The sequence below is a fragment of the Protopterus annectens genome, chromosome 7.part0 (assembly GCF_019279795.1).
Source record: "Protopterus annectens isolate FY-2018-M chromosome 7.part0, PAN1.0, whole genome shotgun sequence".
NCBI lineage: Eukaryota > Metazoa > Chordata > Ceratodontiformes > Protopteridae > Protopterus > Protopterus annectens.
This window is the reverse complement of record NC_056739.1, coordinates 169195350-169212931: the sequence shown is the minus strand read 5'-3', so window position 1 is coordinate 169212931 and position 17582 is coordinate 169195350. Positions and strand designations below refer to the sequence as shown.

Here is a 17582-nt window from a genome sequence, read left to right as displayed (position 1 = left end):
AAGACCATTACTAGCATGTTATTCAGTGTAAGAGACAATACAAGACCATTACTAGCATGTTATTCAGTGTAAGAGACAATACAAGACCATTACTAGCATGTTACATTACTAGCATGTTATTCAGTGTAAGAGATAATACAAGACCATTACTAGCATGTTACTCTTCGAGCAGATACAGCTCCGTAACCGAGGCACAGAGCCAGAAAAATGAAAAGAAAATCAAGAGGAAGGAGGTCCTGAACAGGCACGTCCCCCAAGGTCCCTCCTTTCTGCAAGGCAATGATCTTCAAATAGATGATGCCTGACTATCAAGAACAGTAACAAGGTCTTGCAGAAAGTCCAGATAAAACATTTTATGTCTAATGTAGTAAAGCACGACTCTTGTAAGCACAGACTAAATTACAAAACTACTGACAAGATATTCTGAAATACACACACACAGAAGGCATTTGTTTAAACATGCCAATGCTGCAATTGCGGCATACTGCTCAACTTCTCCGCTCAAGAATTCTGGACAAAGATAAAAACAATGGGGTGATAAATCTCAACACAAAGGAGTCATTTTTAATTATTCCAATTCACTTAAAGGTTTATAGAATAACAGGTTTAACATCAACATGAATTTTCCGAACAAAACTCTAAAGTTAGGCAATTATTGACTGACTGCATTCCACGGTAAATTACCAGAAAATTAACTTCTATGAGGGATGGGGGGGAGGGATGGGGGGGCAGTAAAATCAGTCAAGGACATTCTGCAAAAGACAGTTTGAGATAGTTATTTGTAGCAAACTGCGTGTTAAATTTGTATCAAACAGCTTTTTTTCTCTTCTTTATTTCCTGAAAGTTTCAACCTTGCTCCTGAATCTATCAGACTGTAACAGGCAGATGCTAATAAAATGTCAGTACTGCATTTGCAGTCACTGCATAAGCTCTCAAGTGTGTAGCAGTCTTAACCGTAGAAAGATGCTTATTATGTCTGTAGCAAGCAGCTTGTTACAATTTCAGGAAGAGACCCCCCCCCCCCCATTTTTTTAAAGCTGCAGTTCTTTATTGCAAACAGTGACAAGTGTGGGAGCTCGCCTTAGGAGTGGGACTCTATTGAGCACAGTTGGCTCAACCAGCCCAAGGCCAGCCTTGCACAGTTGTGAATTCTACAATGCTTCCAAAGGATTCAGTCCCTGTGAGAAGTAATCAGAAGTAAATTATACAGCTCCCTACTGAACTCAATATGCCGAGTGACAACATTCCAAAAAAAAGACAGAAAATACAGAATAGCTAATCTCAAAGATCACTCTTCTCTTTAACATTTTTCTGCAGGGGGGTGAGGGGGGGGTCAATTCCTCCTGCACCCCCCCCCCACAGGGAGACAAGCACCCCACCTCCCAAAACGTTTATACACCAACTCTAAGATTACCATACCTCTGAGTAAAGGAAATATTCAGAGAAATGGTATCTCAAACTTGTTATATACAAATCAGATCTTTCGGCCATTCAGTCCCATGTTTTGGGACTGATTCTAGCTGGTCCAGACATTTCAGTTATCAAATTATACTCTTACTTATGCAACAGTAATGGCAGGCAGTGCTGAAATCTCTCCCAAAACACACAACAGTGCTGAAATCTCTCACAAACACAAATCAGCACACACACAAAGGTTGCTTTATACTACTGTCTTAATAAAATTAACAAAAATATTAAAAAAACTGAAAGTTTTACTTATTTTACTAACAAAAGACAGGTCAGAATGTTCATTGCACCACATAGTACTATTTTTAAATTTTCCCATCAAATGCTGTATATTTTATGCAGTGACAATGATACTGAAGCACACATTTTTATCTGTGTTTTCTACAATGAGTCACTGCTTCATTAAAAATACGACATTCATGTCTACATCGATTTCTTACAAAAAAAAAAAAAAAGCCAGCCAATTAAGCAGTATAGGTTTTCTGTATATCCACGTCCCTTCACACTACCCTAGCAACACAAAGTTACAGACAGAATTAAGAGAGCATTTTGGGAGAACAATGACAAAGTGGGCTGTGCATCACAATGCACAATTGATGAGCTGCTTTGAAGGTTACAGCAAATACACTAAAACGAGTCACCTCTTCTTCACTATTCTTGTTATTTTAAGCTGAAACCTATTTCAGCAAGATGTAGCTATTGCATCAGAATTCTGAGCACCTTAGACAACACAAAATGTAAGCAGAAATAGCTGGCAGCCATTGCAAGCTCTGCAATATAAACTGTCAGCTCCAAGGAAAACTTCTACTGCCGTGACCATAATATTGTTTCCAACAGTTTACTCAAGTTAACACAAAAGTAAAAACAAGTGGGACATGGAAAAAAAAAGGACATAGTACTACTGAGAAGGAAAATATGCCACAAAGACAAAAACTTGGGTGACAGTAGGGCAAAACAATGGCATACTTTGAGAAATATCCTTCAGAACTTCCCCATAACATTCACACTCCCAAAATGGGATAAGAATCAGACTGATACTGGAAAAAAAAAAAGGATCAGATCAATACTACCTGGTCATCCATAACATTGACAGATGTGCCTAGTGGCTCTTCCCTGACTTATGAACAATTAGCACATAAACTTCCTAGAAAAGATTGTGTATGTTCATATCTACAGCTAGTCAAGTCATCAGACAGGTACACTTGGCAAAAGGAAAGATCACCACCACATTTTTTGTGGTTAATGCCTTTACCCCTGCCAAATCTTAAAAATGAATTCCAATTTTATTAAATCATTTACCTTGCCTCTAGGGGAAGTTTTCCTAACCACTGCAAGGCACCGTATGCCTTACAGGTGTCCAACACACAAACTAACCTTAAAGAGTCTAGGAAAGACATCTGCCGGCTGTCCACGGATTACAAAGAGTCTAGAGTTCAGTTTCCTGAGATTAGCATCGAGGTCCTCCAAGCACTGCAACAGGAATCTAAAAAATATAACAAACAAAAGTAGCTACACATTAAAATCATATTCAAAGAGAACACAAATAATTCAACAACTATGTTGAGTGAATCTGTGGGGGGAAAAAACAGTCAAAAAGTAACACTGAATGACTTCAGTGGAGATAGCCGTACAGCATGGAACAGGAAATTTACCTTGTTGTAGTTCAATCTTGTGGTTGGTATATGTAAGTAGCAGGGTGTGTGCTTGGGGGGGTGGGGGTAAAAACACGACTTGTTTTCTAGTAATTTTTTTTTTCAGTGTTGCAGAACTTCGAAGTTGCAGAACATCGAACCTAACATGATTAAAGACCGGATCATCAATGATATGAAGTAGACCCGCATTCATCAACCAGTCACAATGCCTACCCGAAATTTGGAAATCCGGAAAGTCGAGCAAGCATACACATCAAAACTTTAGACACCCATAGTTTGATGTATTTGATATAGCAGTAGAGGACTTCAGTCACCCAAGCTACACAGAGTAACGTACCATTACACTCTACATTCAACAAGTGTCTTTTACTATTTTGCAGGGGAGCCCCCCTGCAAATCATACATACTAACTCTGAGATCGTACTACAGTGAGGAAATGTGTTAATTCCCTATTCCTCATTGTACTGTGATCTCCACTCACAATACCAAACTCAGATTACTGAATTACACTGCCTATTCGGTGTTATGTATTCGTTGTAGTCTGGTTTGGCGTTGAGCCCCTTGAAAAAAGTGCCTTTCGATCACAGGCACTGACATTTCAACAGTATTTTATATATATATATATATATATATATATATATATATATATACACATATATATATATATATATATATATATATATATATATATATATACATATACACACACACACACACACACACACACACACACACACACACACACACACACACACACACACACACACACATGGGGCATAGTACTACTACTACTATGTCTTATGCCCAATGAGTGCCACAATGACATCTGGACTTCCCAGAAACCCTAAGCGGCATACAGACATTATTATGCAATGCCAACAATGAAAAATGAATATTTACTGTAAAGCTGATCTGATCCTGAATAGTGAATTACTGAACTTCTGAAACATTTGTGTATTTTGCATAATAAACACCATGCTAAAACACAAAAAGGTCTCCTTGGTACAAGGGCATCTGGACCCAAATGCTGCTGATTGACTTTGCACTTTTAATCACACTTGAGACCGTATGATATGGACACTTGAATTCTAAACTGATTACTCCTTACTGGAAAACCAAGTCAGGTAGCCAGGATGGCAGATGGACAAATGCAGGAGATACAGACTTGTAGTGAAGGCTTCCTAGGAAGCTCCACAAGATGCTGCTGTGTGGATCTAGTTCACTCTCACTTCTGTAGAAGCTTCTCATAATATTTTAGTGCTCAAGTGAATCCTGTTCAGTATTTCAGTTGTTGAAGCAGCAGTAAGGAGCTGTGGCAAAAGAAAGTGGTCAGCGCTTGTTGTTGCAGTAGCCCTATGGGCACCAGTAATAAAAAGAAACCCATCAAGCTAAACAAAGTCTTTCCATGCAGTGTTTGTAGGAGAACGGGGCTTCCAGAGTTGAATAAAGACATAGCAGTGTCAGTCATTAAATCAAACAGCCGGGTGTGGGAAGAGTCCAGTAAAGCTCCAGGGAATGACTTTCAGATTGCCCTAAAAATAATTCTAGTAAAGCAAGTGTCTTGAACACTGACAATATACATTGTTGGAAAGTGGAAAAGAAACTTCCAAGCCTAGTGGACATTTGGTGGGGCAGTCCATTTTTGTACACAACCTCAATAGAGCACTTAAACCATTCCAGTGTAGCAAAGCTATGACACTGGAAGAGACCCAGATGGGAACACTGAATGTAATTAATCATGATGCCTCAGCAGTACCTATTTGCCTTTTCAACGCTATCAAGAAGGTTGGGGGTGGACATTACTTCTAGGCTGACAAACTGATGCCAGTAGTTTCCATTTTCCAGACAAGAAAGGAAAAGTGTATTCAAAATTATATAAAAAAGTGTTAATCCTTTTCAGTTTCCCTGAGCAAGCCAAAAACAAGCATTTTCTCCAATGAATAAGCCCCTGATTTAGAAGGCTCGGTGCAAAGTCTATTCCTGCCATAAAAAGTTTACCAGCTTTTTGTCCTAGCATGAACAATACGGGGTTCACAGGAGTCTTCCAGTCCGGTTCTGTGTTTATTTTCATGTGTAAAGAGAGAACCTATCATTTTCTACCCTTGAAAGTCTTGTGGGAGGTTTTCATTTCAATTTTTAGATGTACTGGATTTGTTAGCTAGGTTAATTAACCATCATGGACTCTTCTGAGGCACATCTACTTCAAAGGCAAAGATAAATGCAATAATACGGATCGGACAATCCACTAGCATATTTTGGGAGTTTGAGAAAACTAAAGTACACAGCAAAACTATTAATGTGAACTTGGGGGGGGGGGGGATATCAAAACATCATCGAACAGAAAAACTGGGGTCAAGAGAGAACCCAGGATCTGTCAGACAGGCAATCTTACAAAGGACACTGATGCACAAAGCTGCTATTATGGCACATGGAAGAGCTGGACCCATCAGGCAGGTCCTTACAAATGATACTGCTCTGCTAGGAGATACTGTGATAGTACAGGTTCTGAGGCCTCTGTCATGTGCCTTCTGATCCCTGTATTTGTGAAGCAAGAAATGTGCCCACATTCTCAGTGTTTACGCAAATACATTCAAGATGGGTTTCAGGACTCTGAATAGGAAAGAGGACATACTATACCCTTGGCAAAACTTTCGAGAGACAATATGAAGGGCCAGATTAGCTTTCATACGTTTTTAGTTAGGGACATGACGGTTACATCTGTCAAGTCGGCAGATGTGGTCTTGATTTCTGACTTATGCAGAGGACTGGTCCACAGTACAATATGAAGCAGATGATGTAAACAAACTTCTCCAGAGAGGTTGGGTGTAACAGAGTGTATTAATTTATTCTCACCAGTGCAGTGCAGCTGCGAGTGTGAGCACCTTCCAGTTCAAACAAATATCCATATCTCTGGAACCATAAGTGTCACTAGAAAACTGTAAATGGCAAACTATTCAGGATAAATTAATCTTTACTTTAGTGGGTTTCACTCAGTTCTATGCTTTAACATGGATTTTATAAGCTAAAATAATGGCAGTGAATACTAATTTTGTAATGTTGTATAAACAGCTTATGATAGCTCAGTAACCATTCAAGCAAGACACATACTGCCAAGCAGGATTTTCTTCATACAGCTGTGAGCATTCCTATGAGGCTATGCAGTTCTGTCAGTGTTACCTGAATGTTGACATATTAAGAAAAATGTGAAAGTTATTACAGTACACATGAACAGTATACGAATAGTCAATCCCGCTTTAGCTGCATTCGACAGAGGTCAAATATCAATGCAGTTGTGTTTGCAATCATGTATGTTTTAAGATGAAATATTTGATACCGTGTATGTAGCATTGGTTTTGGAATTATTACTGCAAATATGAACAAAGAATATTCGACGCCTAGAGGCATCAGTAGGAGTTAACTGCATAAATGTCTGGAGGTGCTCTCAGTTGTAAATAAGTTAACACCCCCACTTTGCAGTCATCTGCAAACCCCATAAGCCAGAGTTCTTGCCTCTATGTTTGGAGATCTAAAAAGTAAAGCTAAGTAGTTCTGCAGTCACTCAGGCATTCATCACAGAGGAATAATTTAATTACAACTGCAGGATAATGACACCTTAACAGTTCATGACCAAAACAGGAAATACAAACCATAAAGGCATCTCCTGACAAGTTCACATAATAATGAGGGACGACTGTACAAGTTCAAGCATGCGCCATCTCAGTTTCCCTACCAAGTCTTAAGTTTAGTCATATAACATTTTAGCGTCAGTGTCCCAAACACCCTCACCACACCAAAACCAGAGAAATCAGGGTGACAAACTCAACAGGAGAGAGAAGACAGATGCACACACACAGTTACTGAAATAAGTGGTCCAGAACAAATGCTCATCTTCGACACCTGTAACCTTATAAGGTAACACTGTCAGGAGTCTCATGACCATCATTACAAATGAAAGGCATGCCCAGATAGAGAATGACACGTTTGAAACCCTTTTACACTTATGGGAACCACACAAGCTTGAAAAATACCACAGGATGTGACCTTGTTTTTAAACCACAGTGTGTACTTCACATCTCGGAGGTTTATAAATAGACTGACAAATAATTCAACAGAACAATACCTAAAAAAAAAAAAAAAAAAATGTGCACCATGTGATTACGTAACTTTTTTTCTTCTTTGCAGGTTTTTCCATAGATTTTCATTTTGCTCCTCCTTGGACCTTGCTCCATGGCTCAAAATACTAATGCCCAAACCAGTCCATTCATTCTGGGGCCATGGGAGCTGGACAATTACTGGTATGGGTGAAACCACTACAGTCCCTTAATTCTTGCCCAGGAATCCCAATCAGATCTTGTTTTTGCAAAACAGAGTCTGGTATTAGGGAGCATTTCTGCTTACTGGTCATGGGGAGTTGTTATCACACTGCCAGTTGGGAGCACTTCCCCCGGCAAAGCTACCATGCCCACTACTGCATTCTCCAGAAGGGAAGCGTGACTCCACTTGCCAGACTCTCCTTGGCTTACTGGTGTTAAATACTATGACTGTGTAGACTTGGCTAGCTTGTTCTCCATTAGAAACATCTAGTAATCCTGCTAGGTGTCACCCTATGCTTTTATCCAACCCACCCACCTCCCTCCCCCACATGGGTGAGCTGGCAGCAGTCACTCTCTCCTATCCTCCAGGCCAGCTCCTACATGAACCCAAGCTGCTGATCGAGGTCAGGTCACCAGCAATTTAGTCAGGGCTTTATCCAACTACTACACGGAGCTGGCTTGGTTTCTACACAGACTCCATACAGAATCAAGGTCAAAACATGTGGTTCTTTTGTATACAGTAATAACATTTCATTACCAAATCATTTCATCACAGCATGGGTGGGTTTTTAGGACGGTCACGGTGATGTCATTTTGTGTAGGGAATTTCCCAGAAAACTACTTGTATTCATTGGCATGGATGACATCAATGAACTGGAGATGCAGCAAGCTTTTCCAGGGTGGGATAAAAGTTTTTTTAAAAGAGAAACTATCACAGTACGGTAAGGTACTGTTTTAGTGGAGAGAAACAGTCGATTTAAAATATTTTAAATGGTGTGTGTGTGTGTGTGTGTGTGTGTGTGTGTGTGGATTTCCTTTTCTTAGTGTTCTTAATGCAAGGGCACATAGCAAATGTATGTTAAAGTAAATTCAGCTGTATATTATGGTTGCTCTCCGTCAATGCAAGGAACGACTCAAAGTCAGTGGGAATCTCTTACAATGGATCTGCATGTACCAGATATGCATGTCACAAAAAGCATAAAAGGCCTTTTTTATGAACAGTATCAATGCACCTAGCTGACAGGGTTGCTACCCGACTCTGCAGTTCTGGCCTGTGTGTGGGGGCTTGAAAATAATGAATGCATTTATACTTTACAAAAAATAATATTTACTGACTTTACTCTAAATGTCACAGAAAATTTTGCTACGACTCTTAAGTTATCTTAACACAAACTATTATAACATTTAAAGTTTAGTATTTCAATACTGTGTTGCTGCTTACGTAAATTTGTCAGAAGAGTTTACATTTGCCTTTAAACCCCTGACTGATCTAATTGCTTTGTTTTTCTATGAAAGGGGAGTGTCAAGTTCTCCTCTCCTCTGAAAACAGTGGACAATTCCACAGCTTTCTGTCTTTTTTATATCAGCTGTTGTGTTCCTGACAGCAGGATTAATTATCCATCTAAGATTGACAGCAGTACCTGACAGGGTAAACTACAGATTTAACTGTCTATGATATGTCATGCAGGTGGAGACTAATTTATCTGTAAAGTATGTGAGAAGTTGAGTTAAAAAAAAAAAAAAAAAAAAAAAGTAGGTAGGCTTTCCCTTCCTTTGACTCCAATGCAAGGAAATAAAAGTTTTAAATAAAACAACAAACTGATTTCTGGTACATACACAATGCTGGAACCATATTGTAGGGAGAAAAGAAACCTAATGATGGAGTTAATTTGTACGACATGGTGGAGTTTTCCTTTAACTGAGTTCACTTGAACTGTACTGTAGTTTAATCTGTCCACTGTGACTAGGCTTTGGCTGACAAAAAAAATCCCCAATGGTATAGTCCACTTGCCTGTACATATGCCTGAATGAGTAAAAAAGAAGGGGTTGGGGTTAGCATACTGGTCAAGGTGTTTACACCACAGAAAGAGTACAGGGATGGGGTCTCACCTTTAAGGGGAAACTGGCCAAGATTAAAATGGCCTGAAAGCTAGCCCAGTTTTTGTCTAAGAACTAAAAGCTTATAAATTTCTAACATAAAAAGTGGACACTGCACTGGTTTTAAAACTCCCAATGTTAAAAACATACAAGCTGCACCCCCCCCACCATTTATAAATTCTGTGAGTTGCTCCCAATAGTATTTCACTTAGTTTCAAAGTTCTTAACTTTTACCTTTTATTTCATGGCTTTGAATCTCTCATACTGGAACTTTCCTAATTCGTACAACCTTTTTTTTTTTTTAAACCATACCAGTAAACATTTTACTAGTCAGCAAGCCCGTCATGGAATTGGATAACCATTTATAATTTGAGAGTACTGGAATAAGAAGTCCAAATGAAAAAGTCCAAATTTATATGAAGCCTGAAATCTCTACCCCTCTCAGTATTCTCTTAAGGTACAACAATCCTGTTTGGGGGAGTTGCCTGTCACACAAAAAAACAAAAGACAATAACAATTGTCTGACCGCCGCTGTTGTGTATTCTGTACATTGCTTTTCTGTTTTGTTTTGTTTTTTTAATTAGGAAACTCCATGACAAATCTCGGAATTCTTTTCATGCATGTACATCCACTGTCCGCTATTGGACCTCAACCGCAAGCATGAAAACTGCTCAAGCAAATGTTACTTAAGCTCAATGCATTTTTCTAACTGGTAATCCTTAACTTAAAAGGGCATACCTTCTACTACTATTTAATAATTAAGTGGCTACACTTTTATCATCCCAGACTTGTACAGAAAAGTACACCATGATAACAGCTGTCAATACTAACATTAAGGTCCTAAACATACTACAATATCATTTCATACAGCATACAGTGGTACACGGAAAACATTCTTGAAGGTTTAAAACAGCAGGGATCATCCTCTCTCTACTAGTCATCATTTGGCATTTTTTTTTTTTTTTTTAGAAGTTTCACTGCTCAGCTGTTAAATCCCACAGCTGGTTCACATGACTTTATGTTCTGACTACTTGGCTATCCCTTGAGCTTGCCATTTCATTCCCAACCAGTACAAAACATGCCAACCCCTATATAAAGGGACAAAGATTTTAGTTCCTGTGCTACTTAGTTCCCCAGAGTCACAGCTATCATCCATGCAGTAATGGGGGGGGGGGGGCAGTTTTTTTTTGCCATAACTCCTCCCTACCGGCAGTTATAGCAGGCTCACTCAAATGCAAAGACTTGTTGCACCTTCCCCCTGTGGGCATGCACCCTCCCCCCACTCACACACATTCATGAAGACTAGTATACTACTAACAAGGCTTGGCAAGTCAAAGGCATGCCCAGTCCAACTCGGCACTGCAGTACACCAAATGACAATCTCCCCAGGATGGGGAGCCATCACTGGTCACACAGTCTCCCCAGGATGGGGAGCCATCACTGGTCACACAGTCTCCCCAGGATGGGGAGCCATCACTGATGGGGAGCCATCATTGGACACTCACTCCCACTCTCCATCAGTCAGGTTGCTACTGAATCCTCAGTCACCAGAGACACAGCTGAGGTTCATCCCTCTGCATCATGCAGCTAAAGATCTGACATTCTCCACTATTAATAACGGGGTGTAGTTGCACACCCCATTAGTATAACACAAGAAAGGAAATATTTCAGAGAAAAGTGGTAAATGTTCTGCATTAAGAACCATAAACAGAAGATGAAATTAATACATGCAGTCTGTAGGGAAGAAAGCAAACAGTAAGTTCAACACAGACTTAATAGCACAACCCCCCCCCCCCAAAAAAAAAACACAATACAGCTGATAGGAAATACATGGAAGTCATATAAAAGAAAGCAATGTTTATGTTTATAAGGCCTTTGTAAAGGGACAAAAATGCTTACAAAAATACAATGATTGAATTCAAGAATGCACTAGATAGGCATAAAGTCATCCTTGTGAGGACTGGAGACAAACAGACCTCGTTACTAAAATCTAGGTTTCTACTTAGTGCTCTTTTTCTGGCTCCCACAGCCAGACTAATCATCGATTTAGTCATTCTTTCACAGAAGTGAAAAAAAAAGAGAGGAGACAAAATGTTTTCATTTCCTTTCAGTTATTTTTAAATCCCTGTTCAGTTTTATGCTGAAAATCAATTCGACACAAAATGCTTTCAATTTCCTTCTATTTATTTTTAAATTATTCTCATACATTTGACAGGATTCTCTAAAATAATTAATTCCCAGTTTTAAAATGAAAGACTTCCTTTTTTCTTTTCATACTTTTGTCACTCAGATGCTTAAATTATTCTCTCAATTCGTTTTTCACCCTGCATTTCACAAGGCCATCATTTTCATTCAGTATCCATTACGTTTAAGGATATACTTTTTTCATAATCAGTGATTCTTCCTCCTCGAACACTAAAAGTTTACCTTTACTGCTAACTCTTTCTCTAGGAGTTGGACTTTACCCTGAAAGGTCTCCTCAATGACTGGCCAACACTCTAGAAATACACGGACAGAATATCACGGTATATTTACTCACAATTCGTTCATTAACACAGCAATATTACATACTAAAAAGGAGTGTAAAACCCTAAAGGTTATTTCAGCATTTCTTCCCTCCTTTATTTCAGTGGCAGGATGTTTAAATACAAAATCATTTTCTGTTTCTACGCCAAATTCCTGACAGATTTTCTGTGTCAATAGAGAAGTACCAGAAATGTCCTATTTCCCATTATACACAGAACATTCAGTCAGTAATAAAAATGCCTGTGCAATTCATACACAGGCCTAAGAGTAGTGATTTGTTAAAGCAACCAGTTCATGATTGCTAGATTTGTGTGGAGTGGAGTGAAACTAAACTGTCTATTAATGCTTACAGTTCCTTTACACTCGTGGGACTTTCAAAACAAAATTTTGGCAAGGGACAGTGCTGTAAAATCAAATAAATGAAAGCAATTTTCAGCTAGCTCAAAGTCTTTTGCAGGGGGCAATTCCCCTGTACCCCACACCCCCTCCAAACTTGTATATACACCCATTGCATAGTTGTACAACAGTGGAAAATAAAAACTCCATTAGCAATGAAAGTGACTTTCAGCAAAATCACTTTGCAGTGTAAGCACTTGAAACTGGCTTTGGATACCCAAGTGGCTCTAGCTTAAACTGGGTTAGTATGCAAACCTCCCCACCTAGTCCCATAAATGACACACACCAATGTAGTTAGGCAAGACAAATATTGAAGTTACTGAGAGCATTTACAAGACTTTTTCCTATAATATCTTGCAATGAAGACCTGATGCAAACTGAAATATTAATACAGCTACATAAAAATGGAGCAAGGCAAAAAGTGGAAGGCAGCCTTAATGATGCACCAATATTCCAACATTAATAAGAAAATTGTGCTCTAATTTAACAGTACAACCGGAATCCAGGATGACAAACACAAAGTTCAGGAATAAACCAGATAAAAGGAACACCCACAGCTCTTAGTTATCACTACTGGGCATATTACATTGCTTCTGTATCTTCTCACAATACAAGAACGAATGCTGGAAGTCCGACAGAATTGTGAGCAAAAGCATACATTTTAAAGCAAAACTGGGTTCTCCCCTTCCTTGAGATGCTAAAAAAGCTGCAGAACATTTCTCAGGAACAGAAACAAGACCTAAAGTTTCATTGCAGGAGAAAATTTGCAAATTAGGACAGCAAAAAGGCTACAAGCTAAACAGAATAGTAAAAACTTCTGGAAAACATAGAAATTAAACAAATAAACTATCTGATGAGGTGGAAAAACACAACAGAAAATAAATTATTCTGTAAAACATTCCAAATATAATAAAATGCAATAAGATATTCCAGTTCTCAAGTTAGTGCATAGTCTGTGAGCTCATCTCAGGAGTGCAATGATATTCATTCACAAGTACCTTAAGTGAGTCCGTCACCAGTGTGGGGAGAGGAGGCTGGACTCTGCATTCCACAGACAGCTATACCGTAAGAGTTAGCCACCAGTGAGGGGAGAGGACCCTGAACACTACATTCCACAGACAGCTATGCCACTCCATTGTGAAAGAAAATCATGTCGGATGCCTAATGCTAAAAACTACTAAAAAACTAAACTACTCCTTCTCTTTTAAAAACCTAAACTTTCTTCTTTCTCTAATCTCTAACCTTTAAACTTCCTTGGCTTGTCTTCGACAACTACTCCACTAACTGAAAAACCATTGATAACAAGACAACTTTGATCAAATTGATACACAACAATAAAAAAACAGTTAACAAAAAAAAAAAAAAAAACAGTTAACAAAAAAAAACCACACAAATTTACACCATTAACTACTTTCTTACACCTTCTACTATAATATCTACTCTCTACTCTACCACCTATTTTCAGTAACCTTAAGAAGGCTAACCTAAACCTAAACTAAAGAAACTTAACCTAAACAAACTAGCAACTTAAAGCCACAGTAACACATTCTGCGACAACATCACTGTCATAACCTAAAACCTCTAACAAAACTTCTAAAAAAAGCCTAGGCTTCAAACTGTCTTATACTCTCACAAGACTTGATAACACACAAGATACACCAACATATACTTTAACCACTTTACTTTTTTAATTTTAAATCTTTTCTTACTCTTCTTCTCTATCTTTCTTCTAAAAAAAACAAATCAAAAAAAAATAAAAAAAACTCTCTGCTCTCTAATACTGTAGGTAGGACATGGAATCTGCTACTACCCACCACTACACATCTCTCACCCTCTCCCTCTCTAACCTCTCAAAAAAAACTCTACAAACAAAAAAAAAAACTTCCACTTTCTTTGTTCCTGCTTGACCCTGACCTGCCTTCCTTCCCCCCCACTGCTAACTCTATTCATTATATATTATTGATTATATATAATATTTCTTTTTTTTTTTTCTTTCTTTCTCTCTCTCCTCTCCTCCTCCTTTCCTCTCTCCTCCACTCTCTCTTCTTCTCTCTTCCACCTCTTCCTACCTCTCCTTACTTGACTACTTCTCTCTCTCTCTCCTCTCTCTCTTTAATTACTACATTAATTCTCCTGCTTCTCTCTCTCTCTCTGACAGATTATTGAAAACTTGAAAACTAATCTTTAGCTTTTTTTTTTCCTTTCTTCTGACCTAGTATTTATTTTACAATTATGCTTCTACTACCTAGTAAAACTTTTTTTGTAAGTGCCCTAGTTTTTTGTTCTTATTACTAATGTATTATTCTTATGCTTGTTAAATGTTTTTTTATTAATATGTCTGTTGTTATTATTATGTGTGGAGCTTTTCTCCCCGGGCCTCTACTGAAAATGGACATGTATCCAGCTAGACTAGCCCGGTTAACAAATGTAAAATAAATAAAATAAATAAAAGTTCAACTCAAAGTAACCAGTGGAAAACCTGAATACCATAGGTAGAAGATTATGGGATTAGTAGAAATCGGCACAGCTAATATAGTAAGAATGAGCGTAGCGGAACCTGGAAAAACAGTTTGTGCATACATTTAAGAAAGAAGGTACTCAAGACAAGCAACAAGAGACTCTTCCTGTAAAAAATGCAGGCACAGAGAGAACACTTGGGCTTCATCAGTACTTTCATCCATACCAGTACTTTCATCCATACCAATCAAGTTCTAAAATTTGAACCTCTCCAATACAAGTGGGCATTCTACAAAATTTACCTAAACCAAATGGCCAATGAAAACAGTGCACGATACCTCTCAACTGTCCTGATTTTTGACTCATTTTTCGTCTGCTCCTGATAAAATTTTAGGTTTTTTTTTGGCAAATCATCGAATCAAGGATTGCAGTCACTAAATAATGACAAACATTTGAGTTTTAGACTTCATACCCTCCAGAAAATGCAAGCCAACACCAATCCTCATACTCTAATGACTTTTTAAGTTTATTAGAACAATATTTAAAATCTGTCACTATTTTTGGGCCTTTGTCTCCCAGCCCATCATGTCAAGCTTTGTCCAGATTTCTTGCACTAAGAGGTTGAGAGGTATTGCTTAGGGTTGACAGATTTCCGAAATTACAGGTAGGGACACAGCCAGCCAAGCGACCAAAAAAGGTCTATTGCGGAGCCTCTTCTATTACGTACGAACAGTGGGCTGTTCCGTATTGAACAGAAGTAGCCATGCTTTGCAATTTCTGACTGGCTTGTATACCAGTATGCCAGCCAAAATCACAAACCACAGCCACTTCTGTTCAATGTGGAACAATGGGCTCGTTAACTTCGAACAGGATTTTCAGAGGCAATGCGGGACATGGGATTGGGCTGCTGAACTCGGGACAGTCCTGCTCAAACAGGGACGTCTAGCAATGCTGGGTATGCTACAGACACAAGTATAATTGACAGCTCACTAGAACCTTAAGCTACAGTGCCAGCCAAGCTTGGATAAGAGGCACAGGACAGAGAGCTTTACCATGTGTAAGCATGCTTACTTCATTGCATTAAAAAGCCACACAACACTGAACACCTGTAAACTCCAGGCCACCAAATGTCTACACAAATGTACACTCTCACTGCTGAGTACAACACTTATATTGTAGCTCTTTATTCTGTAATATATGACTGCATTAACAGTTGCTTCCTGAACTTACAAGCTTTGCTTGGGGACTATAGTCTCTGAATGGCTGCACTTTCACACCATCAAACACAATATACTAACTTTGTGGTCACACTACACTGAAGACAAAGGTAATTTATTTATTTCAAACAGTAAAACAAACTGGTCGTTTTATCTCAAAGGATTACAACTTCAAAGTCAGAAGTCAACGTTTTAATGCTGTGGGAATGGTGGGTAATCCCCCCTGCAAAACCACACAAAAACTACATACATAAGAATCTTAAAATCACGTTCCATTTATGTAAGCCATTTTCAAGTCCATACGCAACACATCATTACGTACTTCACAGCTCAGTGAACTGCAGTTTCTAAAGCATTTGCTTAGCACATTAATCTAGCTACCAATCAATTACATTTTACAGTTTGTAGTTATGGTGAAACTTGCCATTTACAGTAGTAATTAAACTTTTCTTAAAAGAAATATGAAATACTTGAAATTCTTTGCCAATCATATTCAAGTTTAATGCTGTAGCACAGAACAATCTAGTGGCAGACTATATGCACAGACCAGATTCCAAGTTACCCAGCCTAATATACTATAACATATTATGCGGTCATTTTATTCGGCATGTTAAACCAACACTCAATGTACATCTGAAGCTGCAGGCTGACCAAATTAGTAGTCCAGATCACTGAAACTGCTAACACCCAGTGATTAGTGTCTTACGTACAGAGAGACAGCCATAAAATACCAGGATTTGTAGGCAGACATGAGTGCAGTGTTGAAGGAGGACACCCAGACAGCTCCAACATAGCTCTCAAACTCTTAGAGCAAGAAATCTGGACAAAGCCATAAATAATGGGGGACAAAAAGCTCAAAATAGGGATAATGTACAGTTGAGAGGTATGAGTTCCAACAGTAGTAGGAACAAATGGGTCTCCTAAAAGAATTGAGGGTTGTATATAGATATGCCACAGATACATGCAACTCCACATGAATTGAAGGAGTAGTCAATTCCGGGCAAATCAGGTGCTGCAAAGAGCACTTCTGGCTAACATTAAAGACTAAAATACCAATTTCACAGACTTCAAGCATACTTTGAATAAGGAATATGGTCCACTCCAGTCATTGTAATGGAAACCCAAAATACTAAGAAATATACAGAAAGAAAAGATATTTAATCAGACAGTATAACAGACAACTTGCACAACTGTGACTTAACTGTGTAAAAGTCAACTAACTTTAAGATGTACTAATTTCAACATGCCCAGAAGGTACTCAGTGCACTAATGTCCTTCCACTGGTATCTGCACCTTGTGTTTTCATACAGAAAAATACTTCTAAGGGTCACATGACAGGAGAAGGGATGCAGATGCTAAAAAAGAACATAACTACCTACTTGATTATAAAACGCACAGCTGCACAGATGGTTTTAGAGGTACTTTGGCAGTAAACCTGTACCTTTACACAGGCTGTAACCAGTCACATGAACAGAATCTATACAGGTGTGTGCTGCACTCAGAGTGATGATCTCCATAAATGTTCTTATGACAGGTATACATGTCTGATGAGAATGCTGCCCTGTAAGGGATGCACACTTACAGCCATTATTCAGACCAATATTATAATACCCTCAATCTCTCACGCACAAAGTTTGAAGCTTCATACCAGTAATCTGTCAGAATCAAAGCACTAG

The 17582-nt window shown here is 38.6% G+C and overlaps 1 protein-coding gene across 2 annotated transcripts in view; it reads right to left on the bottom strand.

Annotated features, from left to right (window-relative positions):
• Positions 1 to 17582, bottom strand: part of LOC122806316 (cryptochrome-1-like) — a 401673-nt gene that overhangs the window by 345871 nt on the left and 38220 nt on the right. For both annotated transcript variants that reach the window (XM_044076633.1, XM_044076634.1), the window contains one exon: positions 2842 to 2950. In XM_044076633.1, coding sequence (XP_043932568.1) covers positions 2842 to 2950 — 109 coding nt within the window. The remainder of the gene's footprint in view (positions 1 to 2841; positions 2951 to 17582) is intronic.